General features: G+C 41.7%; 2 protein-coding genes across 4 annotated transcripts; one reads left to right on the top strand and one right to left on the bottom strand.

Annotated features, from left to right (window-relative positions):
* The first annotated feature begins 13271 nt into the window (after window positions 1-13271).
* LOC115149207 (TP53-regulated inhibitor of apoptosis 1) lies at window positions 13272-14657 on the top strand. Its single transcript, XM_029691851.1, has 2 exons — window positions 13272-13563; window positions 13942-14657. Exons 1-2 carry the CDS (start codon window positions 13390-13392, stop codon window positions 14017-14019), a joined length of 252 nt encoding a protein of 83 aa, XP_029547711.1. The 5' UTR covers window positions 13272-13389; the 3' UTR covers window positions 14020-14657.
* Window positions 14658-14745: 88 nt separating this feature from the next.
* Window positions 14746-19022, bottom strand: LOC115149206 (serine/arginine-rich splicing factor 9). Of its 3 annotated transcripts, none has more exons than XM_029691848.1 (5): window positions 18921-19022; window positions 16979-17158; window positions 16608-16792; window positions 15658-15830; window positions 14746-15542 (listed from the first exon to the last, which is right to left on the bottom strand). In XM_029691848.1, the coding sequence occupies exons 2-5, from the start codon at window positions 17134-17136 to the stop codon at window positions 15312-15314; spliced, it is 747 nt and encodes a 248-aa protein (XP_029547708.1). In that variant the 5' UTR covers window positions 17137-17158; window positions 18921-19022; the 3' UTR covers window positions 14746-15311. The 3 variants fall into 3 exon arrangements, with proteins under 3 accessions (XP_029547708.1, XP_029547709.1, XP_029547710.1); XM_029691849.1 differs by having other exon boundaries at window positions 16979-17514; window positions 18921-19019; XM_029691850.1 differs by having other exon boundaries at window positions 16979-17155; window positions 18921-19013.
* Between the last annotated feature and the right edge of the window lie 858 nt (window positions 19023-19880).

Genomic DNA, 19880 nt, shown 5'->3' with positions numbered 1-19880 from the left:
CTTTGGTTTAATTCATTGCACTTCACTCCGCGTTGTCTTTGGTAAAGCCACTTTTGCCTGTAGCCAAAGTGTGCTGTAGGGTTGTCACTAGTTATCACAGCCATAAAGTCATTATGTCTAAACCCTGCCCATTTCTACAAGTTCTCTTCTTAAAATCTGATTTCAAACCTAACCCTAACTACAACCACACTGCTAACCTTATGCCTAACCCAAACCTTAAATTTAGACCAACAAGCACCTATTTTGTGCTCCTATTTTGACAATGTGGCTGTGGAATCTGACTTTGTGACTGTGTTATCTAGTGGAAACTGTGCTGGTGTAGACATAGATACACTACAGGATCAAATGTACGTGGACACCTGCTCGTCGAACATCTCATTCCAAAATTATGGGCATTAAGTTGGTCTGCCCTTTGCTGCTATAAGAGCCTCCACTCTTCTGGAAAGGCTTTCCACTAGAAGTTGGAACTTTGACTTGCTTCTACTCAGCCATAAGAGCATTAGTGAGGTCGGACACTGGTGTTGGGTGATTAGCCCTAGCTCGCAGTCGGCGTTCCAATTCATCCCAAAGGTGTTTGATGGGGTTCAGATCAGGGCTATGTGCAGACCAGACAAGTTCTTCCAGACCGATCTCGACAAACCATTTCTGTATGGACCTCGCTTTGTGCACAGGGGCATTGTCATGCGGAAACAGGAAAGGCCCTTCCCCCAACTGTTGCCACAAAGTTGGAAGCACAGAATCGTCTAGAATGTCATTTTATGCTGTAGCGTTAAGATTTCCCTTCACTGGAGCTAAGGGGCATAGCCCGAACCATGAAAAACTGCCCCAGACCATCATTTCTGATCCACCTAACTTTACAGTTGGCACTATGCATTCAGGCAGGTAGTGTTCCCTTCCCATCCACCAAACCCAGATTCGTCCTTCGGACTGCCAGATGGTGAAGCATGATTCATCACTCCAGAGAACGCCTTTCCACTGCTCCAGAGTCCAATGGCGGCAAGTTTTACAGAAACTGCTATAGACCACCAACTGCTAACAGTCAGTATCTGGATAATATGTGTGAAATGCTTGATAATGTATGTGATATCAACAGAAAGGTATATTTTCTGGGTGATTTAAATATTAATTGGCTTTCATCAAGCTGCCCACTCAAGAAAAAGCTTCAAACTTTAACTAGTGCCTGCAACCTGGTTCAGGTTATCCATCAACCAACCAGGGTAGTTACAAACATCACAGGAATGAAATCATCAACATGTATTGATCAAATCAAAGTTTATTTGTCACGTGCGCCGAATACAACAGGTGTAGACCTTACAGTTAAATGCTTAGTTACAGGCTCTAACCAATAGTGCAAAAAGGGTATTAGGTGAACAATAGGTAGTTAAAGAAATAAAACAACAGTAAAAAGACAGGCTATTTACAGTAGTGAGGCTATAAAAGTAGCGAGGCTACATAGAGACACCGGTTAGTCAGACTTATTGAGGTAGTATGTACATGTAGATATGGTTAAAGTGACTATGCATATATGATGAACAGAGAGTAGCAGTAGTGTAACAGACGGGTTGGCGGGTGGTGGGTGGCGGGACACAATGCAGATAGCCCGGTTAGCCAATGTGCCGGAGCACTGGTTGGTCAGCCCAATTGAGGTAGTATGTACATGAACGTATAGTTAAAGTGACTATGCATATATGATAAACAGAGAGTAAAAGCAGCGTAAAAAGAGGGGTTGGGGGGGGCACACAATGCAAATAGTCTGGGTAGCCATTTGATTACCTGTTCAGGAGTCTTATGGCTTGGGGGTAAAAACTGTTGAGAAGACTTTTTGTCCTAGATTTGGCACTCCAGTACCACTTGCCATGCGGTAGTAGAGAGAACAGTCTATGACTGGAGTGTTTGACCATTTTTAGGGCCTTCCTCTGACACCGCCTGGTGTAGAGGTCCTGGATGGCAGGCAGCTTAGCTCCAGTGATGTACTGGGCCGTACGCACTACCCTCTGTAGCGCCTTGCGGTCAGAGGCTGAGCAATTGCCGTACCAGGTAGTGATGCAACCAGTCAGGATGCTCTCGATGTTGCAGCTGTAGAACCTTTTGAGGATCTCAGGACCCATGCCAAGTCTTTTTAGTTTCTTGAGGGGGAATAGGCTTGATCACATCTTTACTAATGCTGCAGAAATTAGCTTTAAAGCACTATCCAAATCCATCGGATGTAGTGATCACAATATAGTAGCCATATCTAGGAAAACCAAAGTTCCAAAGGCTGGACCTAATATAGTGTATAAGAGGTCATGTTGTTGATGTAAATAATATGTGTTGGTCTGTGGTGTGTAATTAGAGGCAACCAGACACTGCACTTAACACATTTATGAAATTGCTTATTCCAGTTACTAATAAGCATGCACCCATTAAAAAAATGACTGTTAAAAACTGATAAATCTCTGTGGGTTGATGAGGAATTGAAAAATGGTATGGTTGAGAGGGATGAGACAAAAGGAATGGCAAATAAGTCTGGCTGCACAACCGATTGGCATACTATACTATACTATGAAACAAAGATAAATTAAATAAAGAATGATAGTAAAAAAGCTTTGGAGCACATTAAATGACATTTTGGGCCAAAAGGCAACTCAACTCCATTCTTCGTTTAATCACATGACTCATTCATCACAAAACCCACTGATATTGCCAATTTGTTAAATAATTTTTTCATTGGCCAGAATTTAAAATTTAGGCATGATATGCCAGCAACAAACGCTGACACTACATATCAAAGCATAACTGAGCAAATTATGAAAGACGAGCATTGTAATTTTGAATTCTGTAAAGTGAGTGTGGAAGAGGTGAAAAAATGATTGTTGTCTATCAACAATGACAAGCCACAGGGGTCTGACAGCTTGGATGAAAAATTACTGAAGATAATAGTGGATGATATTGACACTCCTATTTGCCATATTCAATCTAAGCCCATTAGAAAATGTGTGCCCTCAGGCCTGGAGGGAATCAAAAGTAATTCCGCTACCCAAGAATAGTAAAGCCCCCTTTACTGGCTCAAATAACCGACCAATCAGCCAAATACCAACCCTTTGTAAACTTTTGGAAAAAAACGTGTTTGATCAGATACAATGCTATTTTACTGTAAACAAATTAACAGACTTACAGCACGCTTATAGGGAAGGACATTCAGCAAGCACAGCAATTACACAAATGACTGACTATTGGCTGAGAGAAATTGATAGTTTAAAAGATTGTGGGAGCAGTTTTGTTAGACTTCAGTGTGGCTTTTGACCTTATCGTTCATAGTCTGCTGATGGAAAAACATACAGTGCATTCGGAAAGTATTCACACCCCTTGACTTTTTCCTTTTTTGTTACGTTACAACCTTATTTACTAAAATTGATTAATATTTTTCTCTCCCTCATTAATCTACACACAATACCCCATAATGTCAAATCAAATAAATAAGTATTCAGACCCTTTGGATGGTTAACCTTCGCCCAAGTCTGAGGTTCTGAGCGCTCTGGAGGAGGTTTTCATCAAGGATCTCTCTGTACTTTCCTCTGTTCATCTTTCCCTCGATCCTGACTCGTCTCCTAGTCCTTGCCGCTGAAAAACATCCTCACAGCAGGATGCTGCCACCACCATGCTTAACTGTAGGGATGGTGCCAGCTTTCCTCCAAGCGTGACACTTCAAATCAAATCAAATGTTATTTGTCACATACACTTGCATTAACATCTGCTAACCATGTGTATCGAAATGCTTGTGCTTCCAGTTCCGACCATGCAGTAATATCTAACAAGTAATCTAACAATTTCACAACAACTACTTGATACACACAAGTGTAAAGGCATTCAGGCCAAAGAGTTCAGACCAGAGAATATTGTTCATCATCGTCTGAGAGTCTTTAGGTGCCTTTTGGCAAACTCCAAGCAGGCTGTCATGTGCCTTTTACTGAGAAGTGGCTTCCGTCTGCCACTCTACCATAAAGGCCTGATTGGTGGAGTGCTGCAGAGATGGTTGTCCTTCTGGAAGGTTCTCCCATCTCCACAGAGGAACTCTGGAGCTCTGTCAGAGTGACCATCGGGTTCTTGGTCACCTCCCTGATCAAGGCCCTTCTCCCCCGATTGCTCAGTTTGGCCGGGCGGCCAGCTCTAGGAAGAGTCTTGGTGGTTCCAAACTTCTCCCATTGTGTTCTTGGGGACCTTCAATGCCACAGAATTGTTTTTGTACCCTTCCCCAGATCTGTGTCTCGACACAATCCTGTCTCGGAGCTCTACGGACAATATTTTCGACCTCATGGCTTCAACTGTGGGACCTTATATAGACAGATGTGTGCCTTTCCAAATCCTTTCCAATCAATTGAATTTACCACAGGTGGACTCTAATCAAGTTGTAGAAACATCTGAAGGATGATCAATGGAAACAGGATGCACCTGAGCTCAATTTTGAGTCTCATAGCAAAAGGGTCTGAATACTTATGTAAATAAGGTATTTCTGTTTTTTTATTTTTAATACATTTGCAAACATTTCTAAAAACCTGTTTTTGCTTCGTCATTATGGGGTATTATGTGTAGATTGTTTTTAAAATGGATTTTATAATAAGGCTGTAATGTAACAACATTTAGAAAAAGTCAAGGGGTCTGAATACTTTCCGAAGGCACTGTATTTTACATTTTAGTCATTTAGCAGACGCTCTTATCCAGAGCGACTTACAGTAGTGAATGCATACATTTCATACATTTTTTCCCCCGTACTGGACCCCCGTGGGAATCGAACCCACAAGCCTGGCGTTGCAAACACCATGCTCTACCAACTGAGCCACACGGGACCATGTATGTGTTATGGCTTTACACCCCCTGCTATTTTGTGGATAAAGAGTTACCTGTCTAACAGAACACAGAGGGAGTTCTTTAATGAAAGCTTCTCCAACATAATCCAGGTATAATCAGGAATTCCCCAAGGCAGCTGTCTAGGCCCATTACTTTTTCAATCTTTACAAATGAATTGCCACTGGCTTTGAGGAAAGCCAGAGTGTCTATGTATGCAGATGACTCAACACTATACATGTTAGCTACTACAGCGACTGAAATGACTGCAACACTTAACAAAGAGTTGCAGTTAGTTTCAGAGTGGGTGGCAAGGAATAAGTTAGCCCTAAATATTTAAATATAAATAAGACTCTTCCTAGAGCTGGCCGCCAAACTGAGCAATCGAGGGAGAAGGGCCTTGGTCAGAGGTGACCAAGAACCCAATGGTCACTCTGACAGAGCACCAGAGTTGCTCTGTGGAGATGGGAGAACCTTCCAGAAGAGTTCCAATCTCTGTAGCACTCCACCAATCAGGCATTTATGGTAATATAAAGATAACTAGCTAACATACCGGTACATACTGCTGTAATGCTACGCAGTTCGTAAGGATAGCATAGCTAACAAATTGTCAGCCAACATAACGTGTAATGTCACTTATTTGAAAAGTCATTCATTTATTACATTGCTCAACATTTTCTTAACATTTGTCATAATTAGTTAAAGCAATGAATTTGTATCCGCTCTTGTTGGACTTCGGCTGCATATTTTCCGCCATTTTCTTGAAATCGGAAAATGCTGTTAAAGCCACGCCCATTTTCTGAAGAATTGCATTATGTGCCCTAAAAGCACGGAGTGGCCATTACTATTTAGTTATTTTTTTATTGCATTTCAGAGAGAGGTCACGCTGGAGCCAGTTATTAAAGATGGATTTTGTTTTCATTTATCTCTGAGAGAAATTGAGATGTTGATGGACAATATGTTTTTTTATGCCATGTGCACCCCTAAATATTTCACATGATTTTACACTGGAATATTCTCAACAGATTAGTAATTGGAATTATGTATGGACAATATTTCGCATTTATTGAAGTTAAGTTCCAGACCAGAAGCAGAAGAGAATGATTTGATAATATTAAGTGCAATAGCAACTTGATCCTTGTCTTTTTGAAACCGAGCTGTATCGTCTGCTAATTTAGATTTTGTATTTATTTTCAAAATATTTAAATGTCTTTTAATTCAGGGTTGTTTAAAATGCTAATGGATGGCAATTCTACAACTAAAAGGAATAAGAAAGCTGAAATAGGGAAACCATGGTGTACACTACGGTGAATATTACATATTTTAAATGCGTTACGATTAATCATAATAGAACTATTAATATCTTTATAAAAAGTATTGATAGAGACGAAGCTAGTGCCGAAACCAAAAGTGTACAACGAATGTATTAGGAATTTGTTCAATTGTATCAAATGCTATACAAAAGTCGAGGAATAAAATTATAGCCTATAAGTCAATTGAAATTGCGTAATCAATCAAGTCTAAAACGAACCTGTTACAGCTAATTTGGCGACCTTTTCACAAAACCAGTTTGGGTTTCATTAATAATGTGGTTTAGGCCCATTTAAAGTTTATTAGAATGTGCAAAAGTTATCAATTTATAATCTGTATTTAATCATTTAAAAGGTATCCAATTATCTATGAAAAGGGGATCTTTATCAGGTTTTGGTATTAAGGAAATAACCCCTTGTTTCGTGGTAGTAATCATCTCACCATTAGCTAGGCATTCTTGGAACATATTGAATACTGGTCCCTCTAAATGTTCCCAAAAGTGTAAATACAATTCCACAGAAAGACTGTCTGTTCCAGGTATTTGCCCTTCTCCATAGATTGAAGCGCATCTCTAATCTGTTCTATAGAAAACTCATCTTCACATATGGACTTGAACTCATCAGAAATAATTGGAACATGACCATGGACATGTTTCATAAAACGTTCATATTCAATCCCATTAAAATTAGATTTATACAGATTTTCATAGAAAGAATACACATAGCTAGAGATCATCTTGGTATTTACACAATCTATTGTCAATTTTTAAGGCAGAAAGAGATTCTCTTATAGTTCTGTTTTTCAAGTGCAAAAAAATAACTTGTGTTTCTCACCCTCCTCAACCCATTTTGCTCCAGATCTAATAAAGGCCCCTTTAGCTAAATCAATGTACATTTGAACTAGTTCTAATCTGTTTCTTTCTCTGCTTTAAGGGTAACTGTAACGGCTGTCTTTGGAGAGAGTGAACCAAGGAGCAGCGTGGTTAGTGCTCATCATGAATTTATTGTAGAACACTATAAACATAAAAAAACAAGAAACCGACAGCCAAACTGTTCTGTCAGGTGCAAAACACTAAACAGAAAATATCTACCCACAAAATCCAAAGGAAAAACATGCTGCCTAAGTATGACTCCCAATCAGCAACAACGATGTACAGCTGTTCCTGATTGGGAGCCATACCCGGCCGAAACAAAGCAATCCCCCAACATAGAAATACAGACATAGAATGCCCACCCAAATCACACCCTGACCAAACATAAATAGAGACATAAAAAGGCTCTCTCAGGTCAGGGCGTGACAGTACCCCCCCCCCCCAAAGGTGCGGACTCCGGCCGCAAAACCTGAACCTATAGGGGAGGGTCTGGGTGGGCATCTCTCCGCAGTGGAGGCTCTGGAGCTGGACGCAGACCCCGCTCCACCACTGGCTCACCCCACCCCACTGGCGTCCCTGGCTGCGCCGGAGGACTGACGGGCGACCCTGGCTGCGCCCGGCTGGGGGGCGACCCTGGCTGCGCCCGGCTGGCGGGCGGCCCTGGCTGCGCCCGGCTGGCGGGCGGCCCTGGCGGCTCCGGACTGGCGGGCGGCCCTGGCGGCTCCGGACTGGCGGGCGGCCCTGGCGGCTCCGGACTGGCGGGCGGCTCTGGCGGCTCCGGACTGGCTCTGGGCGCAGGCACAGGATTCACCAGGCTGGGGAAACATGCAGGAGGCCTGGCTCTGGGCGCAGGCACAGGACTCACCAGGCTGGGGAGACATGCAGGAGGCCTGGCTCTGGGCGCAGGCACAGGACTCACCAGGCTGGGGAGACATGCAGGAGGCCTGGCTCTGGGCGCAGGCACAGGATTCCCCCGGCTGGGAAGACATGCAGGAGGCCTGGTTCTGGGCGCAGGCACAGGATAGACCGGGTCCTGAAGACGCACTGGAGGTCTAGAGCGCACGGCCTGCACAACCCGTCCTGGCTCAATGCCCACTCTAGCATGGCACTTGCGTGGGGCTGGGATGTAACGCACCGGGCTTTGAGCGCGCACTGGAGACACCGTGTGCTCTACCGCATAACACGGTGCCTGACCAGTACCACGCCGCTTCCGGTAAGCATGGGGAGTTGGCTCAGGTCTAACGCCTGACTCCGCCAATCTCTCCGTGTGCCCCCCCCCAAAGAATTTTTGGGGCTGCCTCTTCACCTCCCCTGCTTCCCCGGCAGGTTGTCGCAATGGTCAAATAGCTGTTTCCAAGTCCAGTCTATTCTTCCCTCCAATTCCTCCAGCGACCAGGATGCCATCACCTCCCGAGCACGCTGCTTCCTCCAATCCTGGTGCTGCTCCCCTCTACGCTGCTTGGTCCGTTTTTGGTGGGTAGATCTGTAACGGCTGTCTTTGGAGAGAGTGAACCAAGGTGCAGCGTGGTTAGTGCTCATCATGAATTTATTGAAGATAGAACACTATAAATACAAAAAACAAGAAACCGACAGCCAAACAGTTCTGTCAGGTGCAAAACACTAAACAGAAAATATCTACCCACAAAACCCAAAGGAAAAACATACTGCCTAAGTATGACTCCCAATCAGCAGCAACGATGTACAGCTGTTCCTGATTGGGAGCCATACCTGGCCGAAACAAAGCAATCCCCAACATAGAAATACAGACATAGAATGCCCACCCAAATCACACCCTGACCAAACCTAAATAGAGACATAAAAAGGCTCTCTCAGGTCAGGGCGTGACAGTATCTTTTTCTAAAAGAACATTCAAATTTATTCATAGGCTCATCTTCTTTCAAACAGTTCTGCTTCTTTAGTTCCTTACAGCATATAAGACCTTACATTGAATTTAAATATTTCTCAGTTACTTCCATGCTTTGGTTCTAAATCATTTGAATTAAACAAGTCTATGATCAAGTTATTTATGCTCTTGTTAAAGGCTGGATCATTTAGGAGTGAATTATTAAGTTTCCAGTATGCTCGAATGCCACTGGATTTTTCTGAACATTCTAACTTCAATAATATAATTTTATGATCAGTCGAAGGAGAAAGATTATGACTTACTTCCTGTACATACTGTAAAAGTGGGGGAGTAATGAGAAACAGATACATTTTGGATCTGATCATCATTGACCTATTACACCAGGTGTATTTGTTTAAGTTTGAATTAAAGAAATGGCATGTATCAACCACTGTCAGTTTACTGCAAAATGAAGTGATAATGTCACTATTCTGAGATCTTTGAGCTATTCTAGGTGGAAATCTATCTAAAAAGTTATCAGGAGTTTAATTAAAGTCTCCAGCTATTATAAGCCATGCATTTGTATACTTGTTTTGCAGCTCAGTAAGCTTATCAGCAAGATCCAAAAATAAAGTATTATTTGAGGTGTGAGGTTTTTACCCATACACATTGCATATAATAAAACAAGCATTATCTAGTTTGGAGATCAATATAACCCATCTCCCATCTTTGGACACACATGACTCTGAAATATCGCCTCTAAATGTATGAAGCAATATCATAGTACCAGCTGAGTGATTAGACCCATGACTAATAAACATTATTTCCCCATTGTGATTTCCAAAAACTAGAATCTGAATCGCAGGAGTGAGTTTCCTGGAGTAGAATGAGATATGCATTAGAGTATTTACAACATTAAAAAAAGTGTTTTTCTTTTAGTTATGTTTCGTAAAACCCTGGCATTTAGAGATACAATATTTAGTGCATTGAATTCAAAATGTTGTATAACTTGAAAAAAATAAAATAACAATAATAAAACAAATAGTGTAGTGATATGAATAACTTGTTAACTATTTGAACTAGTAAGCTAGGTAGCTAGTATGGAAACCTGAGCTTAGAGAAAGAACTCGACTACAATAAACCAAGGTAGTTGTGATCAAATCAAATCAAATGTATTTATAAAGCCCTTCTTACATCAGCTGATATCTCAAAGTGCTGTACAGAAACCCAGCCTAAAACACCAAACAGCAACCAATGCAGGTGTAGAAGCACGGTGGCTAGGAAAACCTCCCTAGAAAGGCCAAAACCTAGGAAGAAACCTAGAGAGGAACCAGGCTATGAAGTCCTTTTCTGGCTGTGCCGGGTGGAGATTATAACAGAACATGGCCAAGATGTTCAAATGTTCATAGGTGACCAGCAGGGTCAAATAATAGTAATCACAGTGGTTGTTGAGGGTGCAACAGGTCAGCACCTCAGGAGTAAATGTCAGTTGGCTTTTCATAGCCGATCATTCAGAGTATCTCTACCGCTCCTGCTGTCTCTAGAGAGTAGAAAACAGCAGGTGTGGGACAGGTAGCACGTCCGGTGAACAGGTCAGGATTCCATAGCCGCAGGCAGAACAGTTGAAACTGGAGCAGCAGCACGGCCAGGTGGCCTGGGGACAGCAAGGAGTCATCAGGCCAGGTAGTGCTGAGGCATGGTCCTAGGGCTCAGGTCCTCCGAGAGAGAGAAAGAAAGAAAGAATCAATATGATCAATATGATGAACCTGTATTCACATTTACAAGCCTGGTGATATAAAACGGGGTGAATGTAAGAATGACAATGAACTTATTGTTTTCATATGACTTAGAAAGAATAGGACAACATCGATATCAAGTCAATGTAGCTATTTACCTGAGCACAGTGCTTTCAAAACATTCAGTAGTCTCATGACATTCACTTGAGGTCCTGGCAATCGATTTTCTTTCCATCGATAAATGTAAAAGGGAAGCTGAAAGATGCTCTCTTCCCTTCTTCTCTAGCCTTTTTTTTACCACCGGCCAAAGTTTTTCCTTTGCAGCAGCATCTTCTGGAGTTAGAGCCTCTTTGATGCGTAGTTTATTCTCCATGAGAAACATGGACTCCTTGGCTTCTTTCCATCTCTGTAGATTCTCATTGTGAATTGCATGATGGTTGGCCGAGGAGATCCGTCATCCCTTTGCTTTCCCAGGCGGTGCACCACGTCGACGACATCCGTGAGCTTGTCTCGAATCCTGGGTGCTACTTTCCTGAAGATGTCAATGGTAATGCTCAGTATGTTCTCCCCTTCCTCGTCTGGTACCCCATGCAGTTTCAGGTTCCATTTCCGCCTGTGGCGCTGGACTACGATGATATTCTGTTGCAGTTTCTGTACTTCAGTTTCCTGGTCAGTATTTTTTCTCTGTGGGTTGACACTTGGTTGAGGAGCTGCTGCACAGTGGCTGAGAGAGACTCCATTGATTTGGAGGTAGTCTCTGTTGTCTTTTCAATGATGGCCAGTTTCTGAAAGATTGCTTTGAGAATGTCAGTTGCTGGTTGAACAATTTTCGACTGCCCTGTATTTGGTAGGAAGGCTCTTACTCGGCACAGGTGACAGTGGTGAAAATAAGGAGTATTTTGCCATGAGTTCTGGAAATGTTCACATGGACTGCATGCTTCTGTCTCGCTGCTAGCATGAGGTTATTAGCATCTGTTCAGCCATGCCTTGCCTTTTTCGATTTCTTCTGCCCATGTAGTTGTGTGATCACCATGTTTTCCAATATCCTTCTGTTACTTCATATAGGTAAGGATCAGTTTACCAAAGAAAAGTATCAAAATCCTTGAGTTTTGATCATAATCTTGCTGGTTTGTCGGGACGTATGTTCAAATACACCCGCTCAAAGTGACGCCATCTTGTGTCCACTGCTTGTATACTTTGTAGTTTGGTGAATTTATAATGACATCTGGGAACTTTTGGCATACTAACTATATCCATACTATAACCAATAAGCATACTACATACTCAATTTACGTCACAAAAAGTATGGTTAGTATGAGTATTCGAACACAGTTTAGCTGTTCCATATGAAACAGATTGACAAATCATGGAAATTTTAAGAACTATGAAGACATTCATTCCTGCTAGTCAAGCGTTGTTAGGCAACAGTAGCCTTTGCAACACTGCTCCCTTATGGCTAACGAGAGTGTGAGAGACACACTAAGTTTGTGCTTTAATATTAACTAAATACTGCACTCTGACCCACAGAAGTTATTTGCTGGATTCATGACAGTGTTAGACAAAATCCTTCATCCCCCAAATGCCAAGAGTGTGCAAAGCTGTCATCAAGGCAAAAGGTGGCTACTTTGAAGAATCTAAAATCACTTTTTTGGTTACAACATGATTCCATGTGTTATTTCATAGTTCAAATAGTAAAATAAAGAAAAACCCTTGAATGAGTAGGTGTGTCCAAACTTTTGACTGGTACTGTATATATACAGTACTATTGGAATTTGCAGCTGTTGACTTACTGCAGCTAGAAAGAGAGCAGTTGATGGGTTTAAAAAAAGCTTTATCTACAGATTGGTAGACACTATCCATAATCCGTTTTCAGATCTGAAAAGCAGATAAGTAGGGGAAGATTTCATACCCTCAATGTTTTTGTCTGACTTGTTGGGGGAGTGGTCAAAACGGCAGTTGTTTGGAAAAAGTTGGGAGAAAATGTGGTAATGTAGTTACTAAAACAGCTGTACCATGAGATCCGTAGTGAATATTATGGTTCCGAGAACAGATATGAATAACAGAAGTTGAAGAAGATTTCATACCCTCTAACTTTTTGTCTAACTTGTTGGGGTAGTGGTCGAAACAGCAGTTTACAAAAAAGTTTGAGAAAATGTTGATGTGGTTACTAAAACAGCGGTAACTTTTTATCAGAATATAATTTGACTTTCAAACGCCAGATTTGAGTAGCAGAGAAGTAGACAAAGATGTAAACGCTCAAACTTTTTGTTTAAGTTGTTGCAAAGTGGTCAAAGTAGCTGATTTGTGTCAAAAGTTGCATTATTGCATTTACAGTGAATGTAAATTGTAATTGGTCACAATGTGGCCTTTTAGAATCTTGAGGAAGTCCCATAAAAGGGGATGAAAAACACAAAAGATCAAATGTTTAAAATGTAAAAAAATATGTAATAAACCAGTATACAAGAAACTCAAGTTTGAACTGTGTAAGAGGAGTATCGTGCTAATGAATAATAATAATAAGTATGTCGAAGATTGAAGTTGGGCTTTTGCTTCGCAAGACCACAATAAGAAGTATGTCGAAGATTGAAGCTGGAGCTTTTGCTTCGCAAGCCCCACAATTAGACCCTTCTGTCTGTGGTGTAGATTTACGATGTGTCGCTTGTTCAATTACGTCATCAATATACGCCATGCTGTCTGGCCAATCAGACCACATGGTTCAAGGAAAGTCAAGTGAGCTGTGCGGAAGAGACACTTAAGCTGAAATAATTGACCGTAAACTGTATTCCTTCAGTATTTCTTATTCTCATATGTTCTATGGTTATTCTGTCTTGAAGATGAACAGTGTTGGAGAGGGCTGCACTGACCTAAAACGGGAATATGACCAGTGTTTTAACCGTTGGTTTGCTGAGAAATTCTTGAAGGAAGATCGAAGCGGTGATCCCTGTACCGAAATATTCAAGAAATATCAGCATTGTGTCCAGGTAAATACATGATATCAAACACGGACAAATGTTGTTAGCTAGCTATCTGCTCATAATCACCACTCGTTGATGCTGTACCTTACTTCTAGGTAACCAAAACAGCCATGATGCAACACCATTGTGTCAGCTGTCATGATATTAGGCCCCAGAAGAAGTACATTATTCAAAGGGTTGAAGCACAGATGCAAGGGAAACTTAGCTACTTTGTTATAAAACATCTTTGACTTAAGGACATCAATGTATTGGAAATAAATATCCTCAATTCATGATATAGGCCTATTGTCTTCTCAGAATCCATTATTATTTAGTATTTTTAAATGTTGGATGCAAGTGTCTCATCTAATGATACAACTACATATGTTGTGCTTGTTTTTGCAGAAGGCCATCAAAGAAAAGAACATTCCCATTGATGGTGTAGAATTCATGGGCCCCAATAAAGAGAAACCAGACAGCTGACAGATGTGATGGAGGATCTCCCCAACAACTTTGTGCCCTATGACTCACTTGCATTGCTCACTGGGCTTGCCATGGACCATGTACAGGGTTTCCACCCTTTTATCTTGGATTGGGTTTTGTTTAAGGTCGCTGTCCTTCTAATGTGGAGACTAATGAGCATTCATATGAAGGATCCAACATGCTAAATTACATGACGATGGGTATTGTAATTTGTATGTTGGGCATGGATTACAAGTGGAAGCTATGAATCCAGACATTTGGGTCAGACCAATAAATATCCATGATCACATCAGATACTCATTCATTGTAAAGGACTATGATGCTTTGCAAAGGGAGTTATCCTTTTCAGTTATAGAATTGTTGATGTCTATTATAAAAGTGCCCTGGCTTTAATGTCCCTCAAGACAACTGAAGAAGGCATTAATGTGGAAGTATTGGGCTAGAAGAGAAAGCTCAAACATCATACAAGGACGTTTATTTGGTTTACACTGTGCAAGAACAGATGTTTTGTCTGTCTCAGTCTTAGCTCCATTGCACTTCAGAGTATGATTTTTTTTCTCTGTGTATGATGCAATGTAATGCTGTGATTGACATGTACATTGACAAAGCAATAAATAGGAGAATCATGTTTCATTACTGCCAAGTAATATTTTTAGCTCTGTGGATGGACATCAATGTGTCACAGGAAACCTAATCTGCAATGTGACAAACCATTGAGTACAGGTGTTGGGTTTGTTTCAGTGTTTTAATTGAAAACAAAATGCTTGCATATAGACACCACAGGTTACAAAAACAGAGGAATTAACTGGCTAAAGTTCAATATTTCTTTAAAATAAAACATGGGATTTTCAGAGGTTTACCAGATTACAATCAAAATCGATTTCCAAACGTATTCATTCATTCTTAGAGGTTCACACACACTTACAATTCATTTAAAAAGGAATAGACGATGCAGGTATTGTTCACATTTAGTTTTTGTTGGGTGTCGCACTTCTCAGGGCAGTGTTCATCAAACTGATAATGTTCATACATGTACTTGAGCAGCAAGACCAGTTAATTGGCATGTTAACAAATGGTCTCACCAGACATCAGAACTGAGCTGACTAGTGACCTGACATGGGGAGCTGAAGCTTAAGGAAATCAGGAATATTAAGGCCAACAGGAGGGCAGGGGTGACTGATAAAGGAATGTACATAGCAAGCAAAAGGGGGACAATTATTTGAGATCTGGGATAAAAATAATAATTAAACTGCCCCTAAACATCAGTGCCCTCTTGTGAATGGCCGGCAGGTCTATCGATAGTGGCGTGGGGGCGGGCTATGGTACGGTACTGGGTGTCGCCTCGCTGGGGGGCTATGGCGGGACACAAGGCGGCGTGGGGGTGACTGGTAGCGCTGCGGAGGGGACCCTCTGCTTTGGTAAGGTGGTGAGTAGCCACGCCCTCGTGGGGATCTGGAGCGAGACCGCGAGCGACCATAACTGGCACCACGCTCTCCGTGGACACGAATGTTCGCCGTCTCCCCCTGACAGACAGAGCAAATGAAAGACGACCCGTTTTCCTTCATGAGCTTGAATAAGCTTGATTTGACTCGCAAATGCACTCATATGTCTTGTTTTACCGTGGAGAGGTGTACTCACCTGATGGGAACGGAACTCAGTCCTGTCCAGTCTGCGCAGGGCGTATTCCATGTCCTCCCGACGGACAAACTCCACCACTCCTTCACCATCTCGCTGCACGTCGGCGAAACACACATCCCCTGCCTCACGCATATGGTCTTTCAGATCCTGCCAGCTCCCGGTTTGGGGCAAGCCTGGGAGGGGATACAGCACATTGTCATTTTACCAAAAGCTCTGCTTGTTGGAGTGAAAGAGTGATATTTTTGATGTCATCAAATATGGGTTTTCATGTAAAGTTTCTATAGGCATGTTTCAGGTGGCATGTACCCAATTCACATTTGTATTTACATTTCAGCCAAAGCTTTGAGGGATAGTATAAGTATGCAAATAGTCAGTCACTACAAGTATTTTCCCTTGATTTGAAAGAATAGTACTATCTGACTGCCAGTTGTGTTGAAACCTAATAAATAAGCTCTTCTAGCTATACAACACAGATACAGTTACGGCCAGGACGATACCAGTATCTAGATAACTCTTTAGTCCTTAAAAAACCTGCTGTATATAAAATAGTGTGCTATAGCTAGGAAAATAAATGTGACTCCGGAAGACAAGATGATGATGTTTGTTTTCAACATTAGGGCTGTTTTCCTAAAGAAGATCCGCTTCGTGTTGTTTCCTTGCCACGACACTAATGAGTACCGCGATACTGGTATCGTCCCGGCCCTAGATACAATAGCGAAATACCTCCAAGCAATGGCTAAAACAAAAATGTATAAAACATACACCTACCAGTCACTATGGCCGGGTGTTTGGGTTTATGCAGTCAACATGATCAGTTTGAGTTTTTATTGTTTTGCTCGTGTTTGTTTTGGGCAGCTGACTTGACCTCCACTTAGTCCCCTTGACCTCCAGTCCGCCAAGAGAGAGAGAGACAAAAATAACACTTCCTACGACTCAGAACGTCCACCTACCAGTCACTATCACCCGGAACTCAGATCTCCGAGTTGGGGGCCCAAACCTCCCCCTAGGACCCCCTCCTTCTCCTCCTCCCATAGGGCCACTAAATTTGGCGCCAGAGGAGCGAGGGTATTCTACACGCAGCTTGGAGTCTCCGAATCCATATCCATTCCTTCCATAGACCGCGTCTTCCGCATCCCTAAGAGAAGAGAGCACAGAACTCCTTACTTACTTGCCTAAGGGAAATACACTTGGCAACGCCTTCTCCATCCGTTCCCTGAGGTCAGTCCCTGGTGATGTTACTAAATCAGAGGAGAACAGCTTGCCAAACAGCCAGGAATTGTGATTGGACTTGTACACGCACTAGATCATCCCTGGAACTCACCGTGGATCATCGAAGCGAACAAAAGCAAAAGGGATGGTTCCCCTGTTATTCTTTAGTTCGATATCCCGGATTTTTCCATATTTGAAGAAGAGATCCTCTATGTCCTTCTCCTGGACGTCCATTGGAAGATTTCCCACGTAGATCCTTCCATCAGTCATTGTTGGTATTGGTTAGGCCCTGCTAAAATAAACCGAAGGCACCTGCAGGCTTCAAACTCACTGATCGATTCCAAGAACAATGGTGGAGATTATCCGTATCCTAATCCTAGTCCCAATCCTAGTCCATCCTCTTCTAATGCTTTAAATAAATAAAAAAAACATCTAGAATCCGTATCCTAATCCAAATCCTAGTCCGTCCTCTTCTAATGCTTTTAAATTGCATACAAAAAATGGTATAGAATCCGTATCCTAATCCTAGTCCCAATCCATCCTCTTCTAATGCTTTAATTTGGAAAAATCTAGAATCTTTGTGGAGCAGGAGTTGTAAATGTTGAGTTCAATATAATCTGCACAGCACCTTGGACCAGAGTCTGAAAGCTTTAGAACACAGGGTAATGCTGATGAATGCTTTGGACTCATAAATTATACAACTATCTAGCAGAAGTATTTTGAACATGCACTAGTTAGTGGCTAACAAGCTAGTACTACCAGAAATACTTTCTTTAAAGACATTTCATGTATTTGTGGTACTACTGACCTTCCTTCAATGTGACATATCATAACAAACCACTTCAATAGGTTCTGTGGCAAAAAGAGGCGGGTTACAGTTAGCTTACTAGGAGGCAAAATCTAAAGAAAGGCTGCGCTTCAAACTCAAAGCAGACAGCCCTCGGCCCTAAACCCTCAGGCCTTGGGGGAATCCCCGCGGTCTAGCAAGGGAAATTTGCAACGTAAGCCCCTCAGCCCTCGTTTTTAATGGAGTTTGCGAGTGTACAACTATGTTCACTTCGCTGCCTGACACGCCCCATAATTAAATTTTCGATGATTATATCCGCTAAGAAAAGTCTGCCAAAACTTAAAACCTCAACGTCAATATGGAGTCAACATACAAGTGTAAGTAAAAGTGAATGTAAATAAGTTAGAAATTGTGCTACTAATGCCCACTAGTCTCTTAAAAGTAATGATGCTTTTTTTTGGTTAGCTTTAGGAAATTGTAGAAATAAACATTTTCCTTCTAATGTTAGTTAGCTAATTAATTTGCTAACTGTCATACAGTAGGCTGTATAGTAATAATATAGCTAATAGACATGCAATAATAAATGACCATAGCATATATAAACGACAGATTTGTACCTTATCAGATCGGGGATTCGATCTAGCAACCTTTCGGTTACTGGCCCAACGCTCTAACCACTAGGCTACACTGCCGCCCGACGAGTATACTCGTCAGACGTCATCAGAAGTGGGGGCTGAGGGGATAGGCTGTGTCTTAAGTGTTTGGAATGCAGCCAAGGTCTGGTAGTTACAAGTACACACAGTCAGAAACAAGTCAGCCCGCTAAATAAAGTTAGCATGCTAAGCTAACAACATGGCTAGCTACCTATGTGTTAGCCCTCGAGAACCCAATGGAGTCATAATACTAATGTTAGTTAGCTAGCTATGTGTTTGCATTCGACAAAACATGCTTTTGAGTGTACTTTTCCCCCCTATTGAATTCGATTAACTAGATAACGTTACGTTTACAGTTCGCTAGGTCCGAAAATGTGTTATAACACTACAATGCGTGAATGATTAACTGGCTAGCTTGGTAGCGACGTTCAACTCTAGTTCGAGCTAGCTAGGTAACTTTAGTCCTCTTTTGTTGTTTCCGTCCATGATAACGTTAGCTAGTCTACTCCCCTCTTTAATTTTAAAATGTAAATAGCAACAAGTATTTAGATCGGTTATTAACCTTTATGAATAACAAATGATTTGCGATTAAAAACATATAATTTCAGACATACCTCAGAGTAATATTTGGAAAATATGTGGAAGGCTATCGAGCAGTCTCTTCCTAGCCTCAAAGCAGGAAGTCAGCTCGAGTTGTCGCTGGTTCGCTACGTCATAAATACCCGCCCACTTTTGAGACAGAACGAATTTGCATAGGGCAGGCAAATCAAAAAAATCTTCCCTTTGAAGGCATGGCACAATCTGTAATTTCGACAAACTGACCCTGCCACTTTGTGTAGCGAACTGATGGTTGGATGGGGCTGGCGAATAATCACTCTCAAATTAAGTTTGTTAGAAGCTATGGATTAAATGACAGTACATAAGATTGACAAAAAATGTATCTGATGATATTGAATTCTATTGGCCTATGCTGTCTCTATCATCAGATAATTTACACTAATTTCATGTCAATCTCCTTGACTGGCCTACTCAAGACATTTTATGCTTCTGTCAATATTCTGTCCATGTTTCTGTTATGCCTTCCCAGTAAGCAAAATTACGTTGAAAATACAGTGCATTTGTAAAGCACTCCAAGCATGTGCTCCCTAGCTGGCTTGATTGCTTCTGTGGACAAATGTATTTTATACAGGTAACAAACTGAGATTAGGAGCACTCCCTTTAAGAGTGTGCTCCTAATCTCAGCTCGTTACCTGTATAAAAGACACCTGGGAGCCAGAAATCTTTCTGATTGAGAGGGGGTCAAATACTTATTTCCCTCATTAAAATGCAAATCATTTTATACAATTTTTGACATGCGTTTTTCTGGATTTTTTTGTTGTTATTCTGTCTCTCACTGTTCAAATAAACCTACCATTAAAATGATAGACTGATCATTTCTTTGTCAGTGGGCAAACGTACAAAATCAGCAGGGGATCAAATACTTTTTTCCCTCACTGTACATACCACCACATTCCCGAGGCTGGCAATAAAACTGCACTCAATGAGCTGTATTCCGCCATATGCAAACAGGAAAA

This window comes from Salmo trutta, chromosome 15 (genome assembly GCF_901001165.1).
Source record: "Salmo trutta chromosome 15, fSalTru1.1, whole genome shotgun sequence".
Classification (NCBI taxonomy): domain Eukaryota; kingdom Metazoa; phylum Chordata; class Actinopteri; order Salmoniformes; family Salmonidae; genus Salmo; species Salmo trutta.
This window is presented reverse-complemented; position numbering and strand designations above follow the sequence as displayed.